The 22,724-nt window shown below is 34.5% G+C and overlaps 2 protein-coding genes, 1 long non-coding RNA gene, 1 other non-coding gene and 1 pseudogene across 4 annotated transcripts; 3 read left to right on the plus strand and 2 right to left on the minus strand.

The window, feature by feature from the left end:
* The first annotated feature begins 326 nt into the window (after positions 1–326).
* LOC141829722 (uncharacterized) lies at positions 327–1,153 on the plus strand. Its single transcript, XR_012601904.1, has 3 exons — positions 327–469; positions 576–638; positions 725–1,153. It is a non-coding gene; the product is annotated as an uncharacterized LOC141829722 (long non-coding RNA).
* A 7,419-nt stretch (positions 1,154–8,572) lies between these two features.
* LOC141829570 (uncharacterized) lies at positions 8,573–9,558 on the plus strand (annotated as a pseudogene).
* Positions 9,559–11,380: 1,822 nt separating this feature from the next.
* TRNAL-UAG (transfer RNA leucine (anticodon UAG)) lies at positions 11,381–11,460 on the minus strand. The gene has a single exon. It is a non-coding gene; the product is annotated as a tRNA-Leu (tRNA).
* Positions 11,461–12,952: 1,492 nt separating this feature from the next.
* Positions 12,953–14,212, plus strand: LOC141828837 (F-box/LRR-repeat protein At1g67190). The gene is given in 1 exon segment (XM_074716223.1): positions 12,953–14,212. A coding segment is annotated over 1 exon segment (1,260 nt).
* A 2,694-nt stretch (positions 14,213–16,906) lies between these two features.
* On the minus strand, positions 16,907–22,316 carry LOC141829569 (alpha-soluble NSF attachment protein-like). Its single transcript, XM_074717080.1, has 9 exons — positions 22,123–22,316; positions 20,378–20,427; positions 20,218–20,290; positions 19,915–19,994; positions 19,391–19,542; positions 18,312–18,471; positions 18,186–18,233; positions 17,626–17,706; positions 16,907–17,142 (listed from the first exon to the last, which is right to left on the minus strand). The coding sequence occupies exons 1-9, from the start codon at positions 22,265–22,267 to the stop codon at positions 17,062–17,064; spliced, it is 870 nt and encodes a 289-aa protein (XP_074573181.1). The 5' UTR covers positions 22,268–22,316; the 3' UTR covers positions 16,907–17,061.
* Between the last annotated feature and the right edge of the window lie 408 nt (positions 22,317–22,724).

Raw genomic sequence — 22,724 nt, forward strand, 5'->3', positions numbered from 1 at the left:
TTTTTTAAATTAATCAATCGATTTAAATTATTGTGTAGGATCATATAAGCATACTGAATCATAATTTTGATTGCTACACTATAGCAATCGATTGTCTATTCTCAGAGTAATCAGAGAAAGTGGCACCATAGTTATTTGCGGATTCGGATCTCATCTTGAACCGCCGCCTATATCCGAATAGGATGCGGATCCTCTTTTTCACGCAAAAAAAATCCGAGAAATACGGGTAAATTCGTAAATTTATTGACGAAAGGAAACCCTAGAAGGCCCGATTGTCTATAAATGGTAAAGGACGTAACGGTGCGGAAGACTAGGCTTCATTCCCCTGCTGCGCTAGAGAGGGAGTGGGTGAGGGAGACCGGCGGGGTTGCCGGTATATGTGAAGACTGTCGCCGGAGGATCGTTGCTATTATGGTATAGTGCATCGACATCTTCGACAATGCCAGTGTCTTGATCCGAGACAGGCAAGGTGCGGATCGAGCGATGTAGCAGCTCTCATCTTGTTTATTAGGGTTCTAGTCTGTTTCCTTTTTTCACATATATTTTAATTTTCTGCAATTTTGTGGAATCCACAGGACCAGCAGACGCTAATCTTTGCAGCGAAGCTACTCGAGGATGGATGAATGCATTCGGCGAAGGTGGGATTGTGATTTTCTATTTCTTTTTCTCTGACCAAGATTTGGATTTTTTTTCTGACATTGACTTATTGGTGGTATGGTAATAGATTCAACACTGCTTCTGGTCCTGAGCCTCAGGACTTGAATCGAAGAGGCCCTTCTTATGGCTCTTGCCAGGAAGCACCAACAGGAAAAAATTGATCTCTCCTTTGTTTTAATGATAAAATGCCGTTTAATTAAATTTCACATAGTCAGTCGTTTATCAATTTTACCCTTTATTACTTTGATTCCCGTTCTTTGTTGTGACTTGGAGTTGGGAATTGCTCATTGTGTTGAAGTATAGTTAGGTGTATATGGAACTATGGGTTAATTCCTCGATGCTTTTACTGTGTTGAAGAGGTTGTCATGGGTCCAAAGAGTGAGTCTCCTGTACTCCATAAGCTGCCTAGTATTGATTGGCTGCTGATTTCCATGGGTGAAACATGTATCTAGATTACTATTTAATAATAAAAATATGATACTTGGATTCTATATAACATTGCATTTTAAAATAGCGACCTCAATTGTTGCTTGGAATTAACACTTGAAATTTGTCCATTGGATTTGAAGTAAAGTCAGTGTGCATATGGAACTATGGGTTAATTCCTCTAGTCTCTGTGTCGAAGAGGTTGCCATAGATCCACAAATTAAATCTCCTGTACTCCATTAGCTGCCTTGTTTTAATAGGTTGCTGATTTCCATGGGTGAAACATCCACAAATTAACCCTGTAACTTAGTAAAGTTGGTTGCATACTCATGGTTATTGTCAGTCGGGTTTATCATTCATTGCCTCTTATTTCTTTTTTTATGACTTGATAGCTGGGGTTTGTTCATTCCGTGTTGGAAGTATAATTATGTGTATGGAACTATGTGTTAATTCCTCCATACTTTTACTGTGTTGAAGAGGCTGACATGGTTCCAAAGAGTGAGTCTCCTTTACTCCATTAACTGCCTTGTATTGCTTGGCTGCTGATTTTCATAGGTGAAACATGTACCTAGTTTTCTATTTAACAATGGAAATATGAACTTGAATTCTAAATAACCATCCATTTTTAAGGTGATCGCAATAGTTGCTGGCAATTAATGCTTGAAATTTGTCCATTGAATTTGAAGTAAAGTCATTGTGCATATGGAACTATGGGTTAATTCCTCCAGACTCTTACTGTGTCGAAGAGGTTGCTGTAGATCCACAAATTGAATCACCTGTACTCCATTAGCTGCCTTGTATTAATAGGTTGCTGATTTCCATGGGTGAAACATGTCCCTTAGCATTGAAAATATGATACCTAATTGAATGTAATATAACCTTGTGATTTACTACGGTTGGTTGTTTACGGAATTTTGCTAACTTTGCTATAGGCCTCCATATCCATACTCCATACTCCATACTCATGGCCATTATCAGTCGGGTTTATCATTCATTGCCTGTTTATTTCTTTGATTTTTTTTTGTGACTTAGATAGCTGGGGTTTGTTCATTCCATGTTGAAATATAATTAGATGTGTATGGAACTATGGGTTAATTCCTCCATACTTTGACTGTGTTGAAGAGGCTGACATGGTTCCAAAGAGTGAATCTCCTTTACTCCATCAGCGCCTTGTATTGATTGGCTGCTGATTTTCATAGGTGAAACATGTGCCTAGTTTTCTATTTAACAATGAAATATGAATTGGAATTCTATATAACCATCCATTTTTGAAGTGATCGCAATAGTTGCTGGGAATTAATGCTTGAAATTTGTCCATTGAATTTGAAGTAAAGTCATCGTGCATATGGAACTATGGGTTAATTCCTCCAGACTCTTACTGTGTCGAAGAGGTTGCTATAGATCCACAAATTGAATCTCCTGTACTCCATTAGCTGCCTTGTATTAATAGGTTGCTGATTTCCATGGGTGAAACATGTTCCTAGTACTATTTAGCATTGAAAATATGATCCTGATTGAATGTAATATAACCTTGTGACTTTTATGATGTGGATGGAGCTATGGGTTGATTCCTCCAACTTTTACTGTGTTGAGGAGGCTGATTGCTCGGTTGCATGGCTAGTTTTTTATTTAACAATGGAAATATGAACTTGAACTCTATATGATCATCCATTTTTAAAGTGACATAGTTACTGAGAATTAGTGTTTGGAATGTGCTCATAAAATTTGAAGTAAAGCTAGTGTGTATATGGAACTATTGGTTAATTCCTCCATGCGCTTGTTGTGTTGAAGAGATTGCCATAGGTCCACAAATTGAATCTCCTATACTCCATTAGCTGTCTTGTATCGAAAGGTTGCTGGTTTCCATAGGGGATACATGTTTGTAGTTATTTTTTAACATTGAAAATATGATACCAGATTATATTTAATTTAACCCGGTGTCTAATACCTTATTCTTTAATGATCCAAGTACTGATTAGGTTGTCGATAGTAAATCAACATTTTGGTTTGTTCGTTGCATGCAAATATAAAGTTCAATGTATATGGAACATTGGTTTTATCTTCCATGCCCTTATTGTGTTGAAGAGGTCTCCATAGTTTTGAAGATGAATCTCCTTTACTTGATCTATAAATATATAGATATTAAATTAGTTAATTAGTAGAGATCTAACAAAATATATGATCTAATAGTAAGTTATAAATCACTTGTAATCACAAGTTATTAAATCATATGAATCGTATTTTAATATTTTTTTAGATAATTAAACATAGTTTGTATATTGTTTATATTTTAATTTTAAAGCTTATTTAAGTTTGCTTAACCAGTTATATCACATGATATATTTATGATCTTTCCAACTATTTTAATTAAACAAGTCATTAATGCATCATAAATTAGTCAATCGCGTTATGTAGGAATTATATATTTTAAACACGTTTATTAAATGTGTTAGATTGGGATTGAAATTAAATGGTAAGGGTTATTGCTGTTCTATGAATCAAGATTATGCTTAAAATAATTCTATGAAAGCTTCTATTCCAAAAAATCCCTGGACTTACATTCTCCAAAAAAATTTGGACACGTACTTGTAGGTTGGCACAGAGGTTGGACCTAATAAGATCAGTGACAAATTGTGTATTGGAAGTGAAGTAGGTTAGGATGACACAGAGGCTGGACCTAATTCAGATGTGAATCAATGAGATACAATGCATTTATGTCAACTCCAATTATACTAACTCCACACTCCAATTGCACTGGTAGTGTCACCAATTGATTGCTAAAGAGAAATCGAATAAATAATATTCCAATGGATCTTTTTGCAAGTCTAGTGTCACCAATTGATTGCTAAAGAGAAGTCGAATAAAGAATATTCTAATGGATTGTGATCGATCAAACGACTTAAGTAAAAAAAATTATGGTGAGCTTTAATAGGAGAATGGATGAGGTAATCCTAGGTCACATGACTCACGATGTATAACAATTTTAATCCTAAAGTTAGTTTATATTCAAAATTTAAAATTGAATATACAGATGCAATTTACTATTTTTAAAACCAAAACTACTATATGAATCTAATTTTTTTTATCAACTAGGATTTTAAAATTGCTATACAAATGGTTAAAATTATTATATAATAATTTTAAATCATTTGGTCAATTTTGAAAACATGATTAGACTCCAATAGAATTGTAGATTGCATTTACAAATTCAAATTTTAATCATGTAATAGTCTTGAATGAAAATTGCTATATATCGTTTTTGAATTATTTGATAACTTTAAAAACAAATGGATTTTAATGACTTCTATAGTGTATTTATATTCTAATTTTGAGTATAAAATAATCACCTAATAGTTTAGGTCCAAAATCACTAGGACTTTTTTTGAAGAATTTAATAATTTTAAAAGCAATAATGCATAACAATAAGCTTTAACTACAGGACTATTTCGACACATATTTTAAATATTTTTAAATTTTTAAAATTTATAATTTAAGTAGAAGTTTTTTAAAAATAGCGATTTTAATCAAAACTAAATATATGATTGACAGGGTGTTTTAATATTTTGGAAAAGAAAAAACGCGGTTAAAATGACATCCTTTCAATATTTCTTAAAATAAATAATTAAAAAAAATAAAGTATTTCTAAAATTTGATTTTAGCTATTTAATGCAATCAATTTGAGTTGATCCTCCTATCAAATAATTTAAATGATTTAAGTTAAAATTTCATCAATTCATTTAAAAATAAAAATTAATTTAAAGTGGGGAAAAAATTGTAAGTGGAAAAAAAATTGTAAGATTTAGATTGACTCGTGAATTGAGAAGAAATAAAAATAAAAATTTAAAATAAAAATAAAAATTTTAATTGATTCATGAGTCAATCCGTCTAATCTGTAATCTAAATTTAAAATTTACAATCTTATATATATATATATATATATAAAATATTTTTTGATTGACTTGTGTATTGACTCATCTAATCTCAGCCCGTCAGATTAACGGTCAAGTCCATCCATTCTAATTCGTTAGATGATGAATTTTTGATGAATTAATCCATCTCACATCTCTAAGAGCATCCGTAACGCGCTGTTAATCGCGCGTTAACAGCGGACGTGGAGGAGCGAGGGAGGAGTGAGGTATTTAATGCGTTCAGAGTTCTGAACGCGTTAATCGGTGACAGTGGTGGGCCATGCATTTTTTTTTAAATTTTTTTCACAATCAGGTGGTAGTAGTCGATCAGGTGATCGATCACCATGTGTGGTAGTCGATCACCTGATCGACTACCACGTGACAATGGAGCCCATGGTGTTATAACGCCACGTATGTTGCGGATGCTCTAACTATCCTTCTCAAATTGAAAGTAGAAGCAGCCACACAATCCCCTCTCCCCAACCACCTACCCACTCTCCAATTTAAGTTAGAGGATGCTCCCAAAATTAAAATTACAGAATGATCATAAAAGGTGACACTGACTCTTTATACAAGGAAGTTCAAATCTCACACATATTACATGTGAAAATTTTTAAAAACTTATAATGTTAAACTGTCCATTTTCAAAAATTATTTATATTTTTAAATTTATTTTAATAGTAAAAAATTTGCATGGACTGAGTTGATCGTCTATGAAATTATTAGGAGAGTAGGTGCCGAATGCTCATATTATCTGAATTATATATAAAAAAATAAAAATAAAAGTAGAGGACGCCACTGCTCCTGCTCATGCTTCCTCAGTTGGCTTTCTGCTCCTGCTGTTGCTGTTCCTGTTGCTGTTGCCGTTGCCGTTGCTGTTGCTGTTGCTGCCACCGACACCGAATGGGACACGTCAGCTACTTCTGCAACTCCCTGCCTTTCTTTTCCTTCTCTTCTAGTTTGACCGCACCAGTGCCATTGCCTTTTAAATCCAGTCGTATCAGTCACTTCAGCTCATTAATATCTAAATTCATTAATTTAATTTAAATATATAAGACAAACAATAATCAAAAGTACATCTAAACGAATCTTAAATATATATATATATATTTATTTATTTATTATTATATATAAAATAATATTATATTAAAATACTCATTATCGAATTAATTAAAATTATTTAAATTTTATCAAATGTGATCAAAATTATTTTAAAATAATTATAATTATAAATATCTACTGCACAATAATAATTAAATTTTAAATTTTAATTCTTACTTTTTATTAATTTGATCACAAATTTTAAACTTAATTAAAATTATTTTAAAATAATGATAGAATCCACTAAATAGTTATTAAATAAAAATTATTATTAAATAACTATTATAATATTACAATAAACTGCTATACAGTTGTAGCAGGTATGACTAACTACTATAATACTATTATGATGTGGAGAAGAGTATGAGAGTTACATGGCATGAGCAAAGCTCGGTCGATATAGACCTTCATTAGACGGAATTTAGGATAGTTACAAAATCAAAGAGGCATCGATTACAGAGGGGGAGTCAATTATAAAGCAATGCGCATTATAAAAAGTAGAAAAAGAGGCATACACCAATTATAAAGGTAAATAATGGTACCGCTGTTAATAATATAATGTCAAATAGGAAAGGAGTGCAACTGCGGTAAAGATGCATCCACTCCTCAAGTTGTGTTCAATAATAATGGTTCCATCTTCTCTATATAATGTAGCAACATCAATCAAGAAAGAGTATGCACAACTTCGTTATGTTTTTATTTTGTTACTCTCATTTCCACCTCATTTTCCTCTGAGCATTTGAGGGGTCATAGCAAGGTGTGCCTTGGTCTCCTTTTAATTTTCTGCTGATCTCTTTCAGTAAAGTTGACTTGCTAAGACCCTACCTGCTAGAAGTCAACTTGTCAGGACTCTACCCGATAGAAGTTGACTAGGCATGGGATAAGAAGTTGATAAGAAGTTGACTTGGCAGAAGATGAATGACTAGAGCTTGACTCGATAAAGTTTGACTTAGCAGAAATCGACTTAGTAGAAGTTGATTCGGTAGAAGACGACCTGCTAAAGTTCAACTCGGTAGAAGCCAACTCAACAAAAGTTGACCTAATACAAGTCAACTTGGTAAAAGCCCACTTGACAAAAGACGATGAGCTAGAGTTCAACATAGTAGAAAATGACTCAACAAGACTCAATCCATCTCTTGATCTTAGATCAAATCATATTAGAAATAAGAAATAATATTGTAGCTATTGTATTTTTTTCCATATCAGTTATATAGTTTACATCGACTAATTTATAATGAACGGTCTGACTCTACATTTCACTCACCAAATAAATCCAAGAAGCGAGATGATTCTTGATGTGACACTACAACATCACTAGTTGTTTAAACACCACATGCATGCGCTACGTGAGTTTTGAACACTATTATTTGGGGAAAATATCATGCCTCTTACTACCACCATGCCATAGGGGTAATTTTGTAGCTATTGTATTTTTTTTATAGTAATCCAAGTATTTAGCTTTTAAGATCCAACTAATTTTGAAAAATGATCGTTTCGGCTCTATGAAAGATCGACCATCAAGGTAAATCAGGAACACTCACGATGGCCCATCCAAGCGATTAGCGTTCTTAGACCTATCATCCCACTACAAAGAAATTCTCAACGGTGCACTTCAATTGAGACTTGAATTTTATATGTTTGATTATCCGTGCACCTTGTAGCTATTGTAAAAATACTTCGACTTGCACCTCTTGATGTGACACTGCAACATTAGTTGTTCGAACATCACATGCATGCGCTGCATGAGTTTTGAACCCTACTATTTGAGAAAAGCACCATGCCTCTTACCACCACCATGCCCTAGGGGCAATATTGTAGCTATTGTATCTTTTTTTATAGTAACCCAAGTATCAAACTCTTACAATCCAATTAATTTTGAAAATGATTGTTCCGACTCCATGAAAGATCGACCATCAGAGTAAATCAGAAAGCGCTCATGGCTATCCATCCAAACGATTAGCGTTCTTAAGTCTGTCATCCCACTACGAAGAAATTCTCAACAGTGCACTTCAATTGAGACTTAAACTTTATATGTTTGATTATAGTGTGCCTTGAGTGTATGATTCAACCCCACTTCCCATAAACCTGATAAACTAAGTATAAGCTGTTTTTGACTTAATAGTCAAGTGCACAAGAAACTCGACACCGCGGGCATGAACCCAACAAGAATAGTCTGCTCCGTTGGTTGATTGCAGTGGTTATAATACCGTTGATAGTAAAATTATTTTTAGGATAAAATAGTTGATGAGATGCTTTTTTTTTTTAAATCTATTTTTTTAAAAAATTTATTAAACGGAGCAAAAGAACTAGTGACGTGGTTTTGAAAACGCCAACGCCACGGAGCGACTGTAAGCGAATCTGCTTCCTTCTGTTTGCTTTGTGATTCTCGCACCGCGTGATCGGCGGCTCAGATCTCGGGAGATTTCCTCAATTATCTTCTTCCGAATCCCCCACCCTTTCCCTTTCCATTTTGGCTCTCCCTTCTTCCCTTCTTCTTCTTCTTCTTCTTCTTCTTCTTGTCCGGATGGATCCCAACGGCCTCCTGCGCCACGGAGGAGGCGCCGCCGCCGTCGCCTCCGGGAGAGGGCACCAGGAGGAAAGTGCAGTTTCCCGACCTGATGCGCGGGCGGAGGATGCGGACCTCCCTCCGGAGTCCATTCAGGTCCCCATCGGCGGCGAGGGGATCGACTGGGCCTACCTCAACGTCGTCTTCGAACGCGAGGACTCCACCAAGGGCAGCACCAACCCCAAGTCGAGCTGCCACGCCAACTCCAAGTCCCGATCCATCTCCGAGCTCTCCTCCGCCAGCCTCAAGGCGAAGCCGCCCCCGGTCATCGGCCTCCCCAGTTCGATCCGGCCCTCCGCGGGGCGGCTCTCGAGAAGACAGCCGGCTGGCCGGATCTTCATCAGGAAGGGCAGCGCGCGGTCGCGCAGGGAGTCCGCGGAGGCGGATCCGGGCTCGCCCAAGGTCTCCTGCTTCGGGAGGGTTCTGTCGGAGAGGGAGCGGAGGCAGGGAAAGGGGCGGCCGGGGAGCCGATGGATATGCTGCCTCGGATTCGGCGGCGGCGGCCCCGGCGCGGTGCCGACGGGCGAGGGGAGGAAGGCTTGCTCGCTCCCTCCCTTCCCCGGAGGACGCCGGGAAGGAGCCGACGCAGGAGTTGCCCGGGTTGGGAGGGATGAGGCGGCTCGCCTCCGGGCGGAGAGCGGAGTCGTGGGCGGAGCACCACGCGGCAGCGGCGGACTAGGGGCCGAGTGAGGCGTCCCCGTCTGACTGAAACGGTGGGCGAAGTCGGTGGGATTGGTTGAGCATGGGCCCGCTTCTGTATACTCTGCAAAAGGTTTGTTTGGTGGTCTCCAGCTTGGGTAACGTTGTGGGTTTGGTAAAACCCGTCCCTACATTACAAATTTACTTATTTATCCTTATAAAGTTCTTTAAATTTACTCACTCTAAAAAATCAGTTTATTCGTCTAGTAAATTATGCAAAACAAAAAAAACATTATCTCACTATTTTGGGCTACCTTCTACTTTACGTTATCATCCTGTAACAAAAAAATTGAAATTTATCACCTTAGCGGCCTTACCGGATTTCATCAGGATCTTGAATAAATCGAGAAATTATTCTCTTCTACAATTCTATTTTTACAATCTTTTCTATTAAGCGTCGTAATTAACTCAGGTATGTCCGAGGACTTTTACATTATCATCAATCATCATGAATGCTGGCCGTGATTTTATGTATTTTTCATCATGATTAAAAAAAAAGCATAATGTTTAAATCAATCGTGATCAGCGCAATTGATGAGAAAATAAAACAAAAGGACGAAGGAGAAAGATTTGGTTTTTTTTGTAAAACAAAAATTGAGTTCTATCTAAAAGAATAAAAAAATTGTTTAAATCCGAAAAAAAATTAAAGGACATCAAAAAAAGAAAATGTTAGAGGGCATCAAAAATTATTTTCAATAAAATCACTCTAATATTTAAGTCACTAAGGATAGTGAGATAGAGAGAGGATGTAGATAATCCACTTATTCTACCCTATTGTTTATAGGACGAGGGAGGAATATATACTTGCATAATCATGTACATGATCTCTAGAAAATTTAAGATTGTTTATCCATTTTAGCCACTAATCTCGGCTTAATTCCCACTTAATTATGCAACAATAATTGTTTGACTATTACAGTGAAGAACCAGGATGATGGAAGGAAGGGCCAACAACAAAGGGCACTTTAGGATTGAGCTTACCTACCAAGTTTTAGATTTTTTTAAAATTTTTTTTTGAACTAATTTTTTTGAATAATTTATTAAATTAAATAAATAGTTTTAAATATATATGTGTTAATATAGTTATGAATTGTTCGTGAATTAATATATATAAATGTAATGTTTATGAATAAATTTTTTATCAAATTTATAAATAAATAAAAAAAACTCTTAGAATGAATTAATAAGTTTAAAAATATCAAGTTCACTGATTAATTAAATAAGTTTAAAAATATAAAAAAATTTAAATAATAAAAAATTCAAATTATGAGTTTAATAAAATTAAACTCAAACTATAAAACGAAATCAAATTACGTTTGAATAATTATTTTAATAGTTTAGTTCATTTTAAATTAAATTTAATTTAATTTGATTATCTTATCAAATAAATTTAATAATATAAAATTTAACTCGACTTGCTTCGCCTATAACCTATTTAAAACTATAAGAATGGTGATAGATTCAACAAGTTTTAAACATTAAGACACATAAAAAATTCATAATATTGTGATATATTTGCAAACTAACCATTTGACCCTATTATAAGAAAAAAAAATTAAGTTAGAATTTAAACTCTAAAAATTAAGTTAATGATTAAAAATTATTATTTTTTACTTGGGTATTCATTTTTTACAATCCGATTAATTTTGAAAGTGGACGGTCTAACTTCATAAAAAATTTTCCATTGACCATCATAGTAAATATGAGAAACACAAATGTCCACAACCCAACGATCCAACATCCCTAGTAGTTCAAGCATCGTAGTGAGGGTCAAAAGTGTCCAGAATCGAACTCTATCCGCCTTACCGTTTATCATTGTACTGTGTCCCTAGAGAAAAAAATTATTTATTAATTTTTGGTTAACAAAATTAAATGATTGGAGATTTTTAGCCATTTTTTAAATATAATGTTTACAGTAAATTCATAAACAAAATATAATAATTTTTAAAACCTAAAATCAAGTTAATAAAGACAATTTTGCTCAATTTTTCACAAAGAATTTAAAAAAAAAGGGAAAAAAAAGTGACAGCTGTGGGATTTGAACCCACGCCCTTTCGGACCAGAGCCTAAATCTGGCGCCTTAGACCACTCGGCCAAACTGTCTTTATGTTGTAATTATTATTTTTTTATATTTTAATATAATTTATCACGAAGCCCTTTTTTTCTTCTTCCTGCTGTCCTGGAGCAACCACTGGCTGTTGCTTGGCGCCGCTGATTTCCCTTCAACTCCATAGACAGCTATTTCTTGCTTCATCTCCTTCTCATACTTGTCGATCACTATCGACTTAATTAGCTTCAGCTATAAAACCAGTAATCATGTTTGATGAATCCAATCTTTCTTATAAATGAGTTACTTCAATAATTTTCTATCCCTTTTCCTTCTTCATATTCACAGGTTTTAATTTTTTTCTTCCAATCTTTAATAGTTTTAATCGGCTGTAAATAAACTTTACAAACTGTTTTTAAAGTTTTTCCTCCCTTCAATTAGTGATCAACAGATCAGTTTCTCACCAAACATGATAATTTATAAATAATTACTGATTTTTTTTTTAATTCTAGTTCTTAATTTGGGCTTATTTAATTGTTTGCAGATTTTACATTTAAAAAATATTTAATTGGTCAGTGAGTTTGATATGAAAGATTGCTTGTCTATTTTAATTTAAAGCCTTTAGGAGCTTATTTGATTATTTATAAGCTTGTTTATAAGTTTATAAATATGATTTAATCAACCCTAAGGGCTTATTTGAAAAATGTATTTCTTGAATTATTTATTTATTAAAATTTTGTAATATCCCCTTCCATTATTAAACTTATAAATTCTTTAAAGCTGTAGCGATCGATGCATCCCCCGAGCGTCTTCTCCGTTTGATCTTCTTCCCACTCCATCAACGTTGATCGGTAAACCTCGATCTGCGATCCGCCTGTTCTACCCTCGCATCGATCCTTTCTTTTCTTGCTCGCTCCCCGTCGATGGTTTCGTCGATTGACGCGAGACTGGAAGGTATGCCGCTCGATCCACACACACGGTAGTCTTTTATTTTGTTTGATCCAGATGAATGATGTCTCGATTTGTAAATTCATTTCGTTGGTAAGGGTGAATCGTAAATCTGTTCGTCGAGTTCGTTTGATGAACATTTTTCATGTTCCTTATTGCGCCGCACTTTCGTTTAATAATGAATGGTCGACACAGTTGTTGATGGAATGATGGGATAGGTTTAAATACTCAGAGTTGTTTCATCGAAGTTCGGAGAAAAGCTGGATCTTGTCATTATTGCCTTGCGAGATTTCTGTTGTTTTTTGCGCTTATTTTGAAGTGAAGAATATTCATATTGTCTGGAGTACTTGTTCAAAGATTTTGGAAGATGATGTCTCTTGATTCTTTTCTTTGAATTTCTTTAAATTGTTTCTTTTCCCGCCAAATATTTCTGCAGGAAAGGAAGATGCTGGAGTTAGTTAGTCGACCTTTCAGATTGCTTTCTTCCTCGAACGGTTCTTCTAGTTTAGAAGCGGATTTTGCATTTGTATAATTCAACCAATTGTTGCGACTACACTGCTTGAAACTGTTGTGGTTGACTAAGCTACTTTATCTTGGATCATGGAAGATCTTCCTGTGGAAGTCATTGGTAACATACTTTCTTATCTTGGAACTGCTCGAGATGTTGTTGTTGCATCTGCAACTTGCCGGAAATGGAGAGAAGCCTGCAAGTACCTCCATACGCTTTCTTTCAAATCTGATGATTGGCCCCGTGATATTACTACTAGGCAGCTAGAGATCCATATATGTAGCATAACACAAACTATATTGCAAACCGTGGGATTGCAGTGTCTTTCGATTCATATGGACAGTGCCTATCAATTTGCTGCTGCTCCAGTCATTGTTTGGCTCACGCACACTAGAAAAACATTATGGAGTTTGTCCTACAAAGTGCTCACTATTCCGAATGTGAATGTTCTAGAGGAATGTGGTCTACATAAGTTGGAGGCTTTGGATCTAGATCATCATTCTAAAATCAGGGTTGAACCAAGTTATCAGAGATTTACTTGTCTCAAATTTCTCTCTCTCAGACGTGTTATTATCTCTGCCTTGGATCTGAACTTATTGTTAACTGCGTGTCCGAGAATAGAGTCCTTGACCCTTGATGTTGTAGACATTTTCACTTCATATTCTCAATCATCAATGAAACTGAATAGTCCTACATTGAAGTGCATATTTGCAAAGGCAGTAAGATTGGAGAAAATAATTTTGGAGGCAGATAACCTTGAGAGCTTGCACTTAAAATACTCGAATATTGGTTTTTTAAAGCTAAATGGAAAAGGCACTCTTAAACATTTGAAGATAGATGATAGTAGTGTCACCCATTTGGAAATCGGTGAGAACTTGGACAATTTGAAGGTTGTTGATGTGAGTTACTTTGTGATAACGATGCCCAAATTTTACCAAATTTTTTTCCAGAGCATCTAAACTAAGAAGATTGAGGCTATGGGGAGTAACATTTGTTCCGTGGATAAGCTCATTGGTTCTGAATCCATTGCCGTTTCATTCCCAGAACTTGAACATCTGGCGTTGAACTATGACATTAGAGATGGACTACAATATAATGCGCTGCAAGGCTCCTCAACCCTGGAAAATGTTAATGTATTAGAACTAGGATGGACTACTATAAGTGATAACTTTGGGCGTTGGGCTTTTGGGATGATTGGAAGATGTCCCAACCTCAAGAAATTAGTCATCCATGGTGTACTTTTAGGGATGAAAACGCATGAAGAGTTTCAAATGTTAGCCAATTTTACCTCATTTTTAGTTGGTCTTATGAGGAAATATATTCATGTTGACGTGCGATTTGTGTATGAATGATTAATTGCAAGTGAACAAGCCATTGGTCTCCTTTTGAGAAACTCTTGCATCGGATGGAAGATACAAAAACATCATTTTGTTTACTCATTTCTCCATTCTCTTGGACGTGACAATGACTGATACATAGCTTTTCTTCATGCACAAAAGAAGGAAAAGAAACGAAGAAACCTTCTTGGTGAGAACATGCATTAGGAAAGTAAGTTTATCTGAATGTAAGTCACTTTCTTCTTTATCTTTTTTTTGTTGGCCATGCCCATGCGTTATCAAAACTGATTTGTTTGAATTAATTATTTAATTTTTTGAGCTTGGGTGACTATGTTAATTAAGCTAGTAGAGCATGCCATGAAATTTGGTAACTAGGTACGAATTCCCTAATCTTATATAAAGCTACTAGAAGCTTGGTAAGTAGGTACAAATTTGGTCATGCCCATGCGTTATCAAAATTGTGTATGTAACAGTGACCTTATCTAAAGACATAAGAACTGAGAATTTGGTAACTAGGTTTTTTTTTCTGTTGGCAAACTAAAACATGTCGTGAAACTGGGAAAGTCATTATCCTATATATGTCATGAAACTTGGAAAGTCATTATCCTATATTGGTGAAATATTTTCGTGTTGTTTTGGGGGCAAAATAGGATTTAGGATTGATATGATTTAGGATTCAAGGCCTCCACTTAAAATGCAAAAAATCTGGAAGGAATTATCCATCTATTTTTATTGATATGGAACCATAAGCTGGTGATTGTTATAACCTGCTTAGGGATCAAGTTCACACTCAGAAAAAGAATGATGATTTATTAATGTGCAATTAATTTTGCAGTATATATAAGTTCGCAAATGGATATGTAATCCTTTCATTGTGTTTTAAAACCAATTCTACAATACCAAAAAAGTTGCAGTTACTTTTCCATGTAAATTATGTGAAATGAAAATGCTGTTTCCTCAATTTTTTGAGAATTGGTGACCAATAGAACAAAAATGAACATTGTTGTTTATTTCTATGTAACTGCAAATACCATTAAGTGAGCCTAAACTTGGGTATGAAAGATCAGAATGTTCAGCCTTTTATTTGACTGAGTTCATATTCAAAAGATGGTTGATCTATTTTTCCAGTTTGTTTGCTTGGAACTTAAAAAAGAAAACATCATTTATATGAAGAAACTAAACATTATCCATGAAGTTGTTTGAAGTTCCACCTAGCTTGCTTAAGAATGCATGCTTGTGTTATGACTCGATGAGCCTAATCTTTAACTTAAACCTCTGGCAGGTCACCAGATCACAGGGACTAGGAGTATGCATCAGGCTCTCCGCGAACAAGGTATTGTTGGGATTAAACTTTGGTGCACTTGAATTGCTCGTTCTATGGACCGGAGAGTGTAGCGTTTCAGTTTATTTGTTTTCGTTGCAGCCTCCCACAATTGCTTTCCTTTGTTTGTGACCTTTTTGGTATTAGTTTCATGTGTAACTTCTCTATATATAAAAAAAATATTAGATGTGAATTTAGCTTCATCCTCTTCTTTTTGTCTAAAGTACAAGATTTTCCACTCCATTTGAAGTTCTGAAAAAGAAATTTATGTGCACAAACTTGATTGGTATTGCATGAATTCTCATTTTTCTCATTGTAATCTGACTTGTATATGTTATTTACATACACATCTTTTATAATTTATTCTTTTTTCTTGCACCTCCATTTTTCCACACTAAATAAACTACATAATGGATTAGAATGTTCATGAAAGAAAATAAGCTAGTAATAGGATGTACATATCATTTGACTTATTAATTCTTTTTCAATCTTTGTTAGTTTAATTAGTAGAGTTCCTTATTGGTATTTTATTTCTGCTGAAATTTTAATTTTTTACTAGAATAATATTATTTACTATTATGCTTATATCCTGATATATTATGCCGATAAAATTAGAGGTTAAAGAAGAAACAAAAGAGAGAGTAAAATTAATGGAGTGATATTGAATTTTAATAATTTATTAAAATGATATATTTTGATTATTTTGTTATGCACGATAAACCATTTTAAATTATGAATGGAAGGATGAATAAGTGAGAGAATAATAAAGAATATTTTATTTATTTCTCTATTATTTTTTATAGATGTAATAATTAATTTCATCATTTGTCCTTTTATTTGTTCAAGTTAAAAGATAGATGATTAAATTTGATTTTTTTGGACAATTCTATTTTTCCAAATTAAATGTTTTTCATTTATACTTTTAAAATTAAACTCATATAAATTCTATATCACGTATTCTCTCTTTTCTACAACTTTTCTTCCAAATTTGAAAAAAAATTAATATGAAGATTATCAACACTATTATAAAGATTATAAATTAAATTTGTAATTAATTAATTAATTCTACAAAGTCAAAAACTTCTGTTCCACTGCTGCGCAGGCTTGACCAATTATGTTAAATTCCTGAGCCCACACACATCTTCGATGAAGAAAACACGAGTCGTCAAGCCAAGGGCATACAATGGATCCGATCGAAAGAGATGACGAGAGTTTAATGAAGTACTTTCAAGATGTCCAGAATCACTTGTAAGTTAACTACCAAATATCGAATTGAATGCATCGAAATAGGAACAAGTGGGCAAATGCTTTGCCCACCCGTATTGTCGAACATAATGTAGACGTCTTCAGGGTTAATAGTAAGTAGTTGTGCACAACCTGAACGTACGTATTAATAACCTCATACACTCAAACCAAATTCTTCAAACCAGGTCAGCCATAAACAAGCGAATGAAGATGAGCAAGTACCGTCTGAGATACAGCATGTGCGAGTACAGACGAAGATGAAGGCACTCCAATCCTATTACTATCCGGTAGGAATGAATTAGGTGAGATCGTCTTCCTCTTCTTCCTTTTCTTTGATGGCATTCTTCACGCGTAACAGAAGCGTCGTTTTCCAAGCATCCTGTTGTCCATTGAGACTTGTATTATCAGCAAAAGTTTAACCGAATTGAACAGCAAAATTGCTATCTATATATCTAATGTCGCTGGTGTCAAGGTGAAAAGAACTATGCAAAGAACATAGAAGAACCCCTTCATATCTCAGCTGAAAGGCCTATTTGTGCTACTGTAAAATTATGTTTCTTGAAATAAGCATCGACAGGTATGTAGGATATTGGGACTTGTTAACAAATTCTTAGAGGAACTATTTTATATGGCCAAAGATCTATAGATGTGAATAATAAGTGCTAATTCCGATCATCATCCTAGAATGCAAAAAACTATATCAAACATGTTATAATTGGAAACTAACTCAACAAGCTTGGGCATGAAAGTCAAGAAACTAATAGTCATACCATAACCAAACAATTATTATCTCAAGTTTAACAATGAACCCAGATCTCAAGAAACTACGACTAACAGTCTAACATTAATAGAAAATACATACCAGCCTCGTCATACTATCGTATTCATGAAGGGCTTCTGTAAATTTCCCAACATCTTCCTCATCCATTGAATCTGCTAATGCCTGAAATGAAAGTGCTATTTTTCAAAGTGAACGACATGTATCTCAGGAAAAAGGAAACAAATTGAACATATATTAGCTGACATGTTAATAGCTAAAACTTGAAGCTTTCACACAAATTATTTCTCTTGTACTATACTAGTAAAAATTTATTGTACCAGATAAAACAATAAAAGCGCTAATTGGCTATATAATATCTGTACGATTGTGTTAGTTTCTTTTATAGCTGTTTTGCCTTTCCTTTTGGTGTATCCTCAAGCAAAATTACTAAAATAATACAGTTAAGCATACATACATACATACTAGTGCTATATTTCATTTGAAAAAACTCCAGTTGAAAAGATTTTGTCCGTGATGAAATAGATTATGTCACATCTTCTAGCAAACATATATTTTAGAACTTGACCAACTAAGCAAAGGAATTATCTGTAAGAGAGAAACTAGACAAACTTATAGCCCAAAAATAAAAAATGAAGTCTTACAGATAAAAGTTTGCATTCCCTTGTGCCTGAAAAAGTAGGATCAATTTCCTGCAAAGTGCAGTCAGTTTAATGATACTTTATATATATAAAAAAAACCCCATCAATTATTAACCAAAACAAACAAACCTGATATCGCTCTAATGCGTTTGTAATTGCAACAACATCACCTTTGCACAATTGGCATATTCCGGCATTAAGAAGAATCCCCTTAACACTATACTTGAGAAGATTATTATTGATTGAGTGTTTCGCAATTGCTTCATATATTTCAATTGCCTTTGGGTATCTGGAAAGATCACAATGTGTTACATTTTCCATGAACACAAGTGCAATGGAAATTTTAAACTATTTGAACACAAACATATGCACATGGGATTCTAGAAAGCATATAGATACCATATGATCTGCAAAGTCTTAAACAATGATCAGCGCAAATGGTGTATATAGATATTTTCAGAACCTTGAGATCAGCAAAAGATAAGTACATGACACAGAATGAAAGCAAATCTTTGTTTAACATGGTATTATGATCAAAGCAAAGGTAGCAGCAGTTCACCAAATACAACTTCCATATGGCAGATGTAAATCTGAGGAACTGAATATAGAAGGAAAAACGGTGGATCAAGGTGTTCTACATCTACTATGTGAAAGTAACTAACTTATATAAATTGCCCCAGATAACTAGTATCATCCAGTTGAGACCAAATTTTGGAAAAACTACTAAATCAATTAAGATTCTTGGACAGTCAATAGACTTGTAATAACAAATGGTGGTAAATGCTACACTATTTTCTTACTCAGTTAACAAATACTCACTGAAAACAAAATGATAGTAACAATCACAAAATCAAATAGCATAATTTACATATGAACAGAAAAAGTAACAGCTAACTATGGTAAACCAATAAGATAGACAAATGTAATTTGTTTTGCATTTGCACATAAAAGTATCACCTTACTATAATTAATAAATCAATGAGTTAAACATAAAAATGTAATTCCAAGCATGGACGGAAGGGCGAAAACCAACATATTCTAGCAATGCATCTTACAACGTGCAAAATTCCTACTTCAGGAGCATTGACAACAAAAGGTTTATGTTGTAATCCTACTTGCTAATAAATAGATCAAAAAGAACCAAAAATATTTCAGATAAGATTCGCAGTTTAATGTGCTAGAATAAAATGCAAGATTATTATACTTACTGTTCTAGTTGAGCGGCTAGTTGTGCAACCTTTTGGTTACATTGGTTAGCAGAAGTTGTCACTTCCTCACTTTGAAATAGATCAGCAGCTCGTTCAAAGTACTCAATAGCCTTCTCTGGATTCTGTTCTTGCTCATATAACTCACCAAGCTCCTGTAAGATGATGATGTGGAATCTCAGTAAACAAAACTAATATCTTAAAACAACCAACAGTTGTACATGCATGCCATCAACTTAAATCAGGAAACATAGTAATAGATCCTAACTGTAATTCTATTCCAGATACATAATTTTGAACCATTTTCATGCTCAAACTATCACGATATATAATATAGCTAATGCATGGCATGCCCATGCCCCCATGCCAACTAATTAGCAGTAAAATCAGTGAAGTCTCCACCTATGTAATTAAATACTAGAATAACTATAGATGCGTGTAACTGTGAATGTTTCCTCAAATTGAGTTTTATAACTAATTTGCAGCCATAAAACAATAAAAAACAAACTTCCCAGATAGTTCATAACCTTGCAATATCTTGCAGCCATGTTTAGTCTACCAATCTCCAAGAAAATGTTGACAGCTTGGTTTAATGACTGTGTTGCATCTGCAATGAATGGAAAAAGTTTCTGAGGTCCAAATAGCAAAGTGAGAGTTTCAAAATTGTTGCTCACTTTTCATCTTTATTTAAATGAACTGGAAAAACTAAGAAACGTGGAGCCATTCAAATTCAGGGAGAAGGAAGAAAACACTATTACAACATCAAGAAATTCACAACTTATCAAAATCATTGAGAAACTGGAGTTAGTTATATTCAGATGATTATATACCTTGAATTGAGATTTTCTTGTAACAATTTGCTGCATCAACATAAGAAGAGGCAGCTTCATGCTTGCTTTCTAACTGTGTGATGATGTTAAAGAATAATTAAACATCATTTAGACATACATGTCAAACTATGCATACTATCAAGCTAACTGTTATTCTAACCTTCAAATGGCAGATAGCAAGTTTAATATACACAGAGCCAGCTCTATCCCCTGCAGTATATATATAAGACAAGTTTAAGAAGAATTATATTACCATAAATAATATCTTTCTGAGAAATAAAGGAAAGACCAAAACAACTAAGAAACATTAGGTCAAAAAACAAATACCAGCCAATTACCAGACTATCTACATTCACCAATTGTCTTTCAGAATCAATGCCAACTGTGCATTTAAATTACTTGGTAAATAAACATTGTCATGTGTCCATATGTTAACAAATAACTCAATTTAGTTGGCAAAACTAAGCAATAATCTAATTAATTATGTTGCACTGTCATCTAATACGTTTGGTAAGTATTGATTGTAGTATTTAACATTTTGGAACATGCAAAAATTACAACTTAAATATCGATTTAATTGACTTATGCCATCATTTGTGTTAACCAATTTCTTGCAAATATTATGCTAAATGTAAATTACTGAACACGTGCAATACTGAAGAGTAATATTAATTTTCTTGTTTGGTGTATTCATCTTCTTATCTTCTATCCCAAAGTTACAGAATAGTTTTCAGTGTCAAATGAGACATTCCCCAATTTCTCCAAACAAATATGTAAAACCCCTACTAATAAACACACTTGTTGTCTTTTTTTTCCCTTGCTTAGTATAGCATTTATATTCCTACACTATATTATTTTCTTCACTTCATTTAAACTCCTCTGTTTACTGCACTAAGGGGAGAAGATAAAAAGACGAGTCTACTCTTTACTACAACTACAATGGCCCAATTGACCACCTGATTTGTCGCCGTTGCCTAATTTATTGCTGTTGCTATCCAAATGAGAACCATGGGACTTTGCACCTTCGCCAAAGCTCACACAGTGATAAGATCAGGATTTTGCTGAGACTTTATGGCTAAATAGTATGCCATCCTTGTTTGCAGTGAACAGAGTTTCTAGGAAGAAAGCATCTGCCGAGAACTAGAGAGAGCTCCTCTGGTTAAACAAGGGAGTGCCCCTTGAAATCAAAGATCTTCTCTCCACCCACGTGGATTCCACCAGGGTAAACATGACCTCAGAAGATTGGCCACACCTGTGGCAGATAGAATATTCACAGCATGTTTTCCAAAGTTTATCAAACTTGCCCTCTTCAATACATGCAGCATGAGCTTCCCAAAACTCGTTAAGAATGAGGACATTAATAACATCTGATACTAGTTCTGAAATATGCCCAACAAGATACTAGCAATTATATCATCATTTGCCTTCACCTACATGATCTGACATGTAGCACAAGATGGATCACACAGTCAAGACGCCAAGTTAACACAGGACAACAACATGGCGTCCCTTGAATTAGGGTTTGAAAACTAGCAAGTGCTGATCGGGGCACATAATTCAACAAGATGAAGCCAATTAGTTAAAAAAAAAATACCAGATGCTAATAATTCAACCTACAAAGCTTTTGGATCGACAAGATCCATAGCAAGATGTTACCGCCAACAGCCACTATTTAACGAAAGACCAGAAATTTGGTTTCCTAAGGGATCCAACTAGCGAATACAAAAGTGTTTGACCGCAATCAACTCATCCACCAGAATCAGGAACGATTCCTGATTATGAACTGAATATTCCCAGAAAAATGATCGGAAAACTGATTTCTCTGTACAGACATAAAAATCCTATAAAAGACGCGAATCCAAATCGGCAAAGAAGGGATCGATACGAAAAGGGCAAGAGAAGTACAGTTTTTGGCGAGCTTGAAGCAATTGCAGGCCTTCTCGTACAAATCGGCGGCGTCGTCGTACTTGGATCCGAAGATTCCCCATCCCGATAGCTTCTTCTCCGCCTTCTGAACGAACTCTTCGCCTCTCGAGTTCTGATCCGCCATCTCGTCTTACCAATTCCAACGCAGGCAGGCAGGCGAGCATTTAGAATTTATTTATGTGGCAACAGGAGAAGACGATATAGAATTGCCTTGCCAATGCAGAAAACCTTAGCTTACGTCATATTTGTCAAATTACCATAATTTTCAATGTCAAAACACCCCTTTATTCCTTTATTCTCGATCAATCTAATTAAGAAAAGTATGAAAACTCTAATTTTATAATATATATTTTTTTTATAAAAACAACTTTAAGACGAAGCAACTTAGATCAACTTTGATAAAAATAACCTTGGGATTATGGTATTACGGTAAGAGGTTGGATTAACTTTCTAAATAATGGAGTTTAAATCTCACTCAAAATGTATTATTATTAGCTTTAGAATCAATCATGAGATGAAATAACATAGTTAATTAAATAAACATTTTATATTATATTTTATTAATAAAAATAAAATTTTAA

Source organism: Curcuma longa, chromosome 5, assembly GCF_044706935.1.
Source record: "Curcuma longa cultivar G26 ecotype Majalengka, Jawa Barat chromosome 5, ITB_CL_G26_1.1, whole genome shotgun sequence".
Classification (NCBI taxonomy): domain Eukaryota; kingdom Viridiplantae; phylum Streptophyta; class Magnoliopsida; order Zingiberales; family Zingiberaceae; genus Curcuma; species Curcuma longa.

Excerpts from the sequence above, each read along its gene's own strand:
- LOC141829569 (XM_074717080.1), bottom strand. The coding sequence starts at position 22,267 with ATGGCGGATCAGAACTCGAGAGGCGAAGAGTTCGTTCAGAAGGCGGAG. Across the intron at positions 20,428-22,122 it reads CTTCAAGCTCGCCAAAAACT|GGGATAGAGCTGGCTCTGTG; the intron begins GTACTTCTCTTG and ends TATATACTGCAG. Across the intron at positions 17,707-18,185 it reads GGGAATGCAAACTTTTATCT|GCATTAGCAGATTCAATGGA; the intron begins GTAAGACTTCAT and ends CTTTCATTTCAG.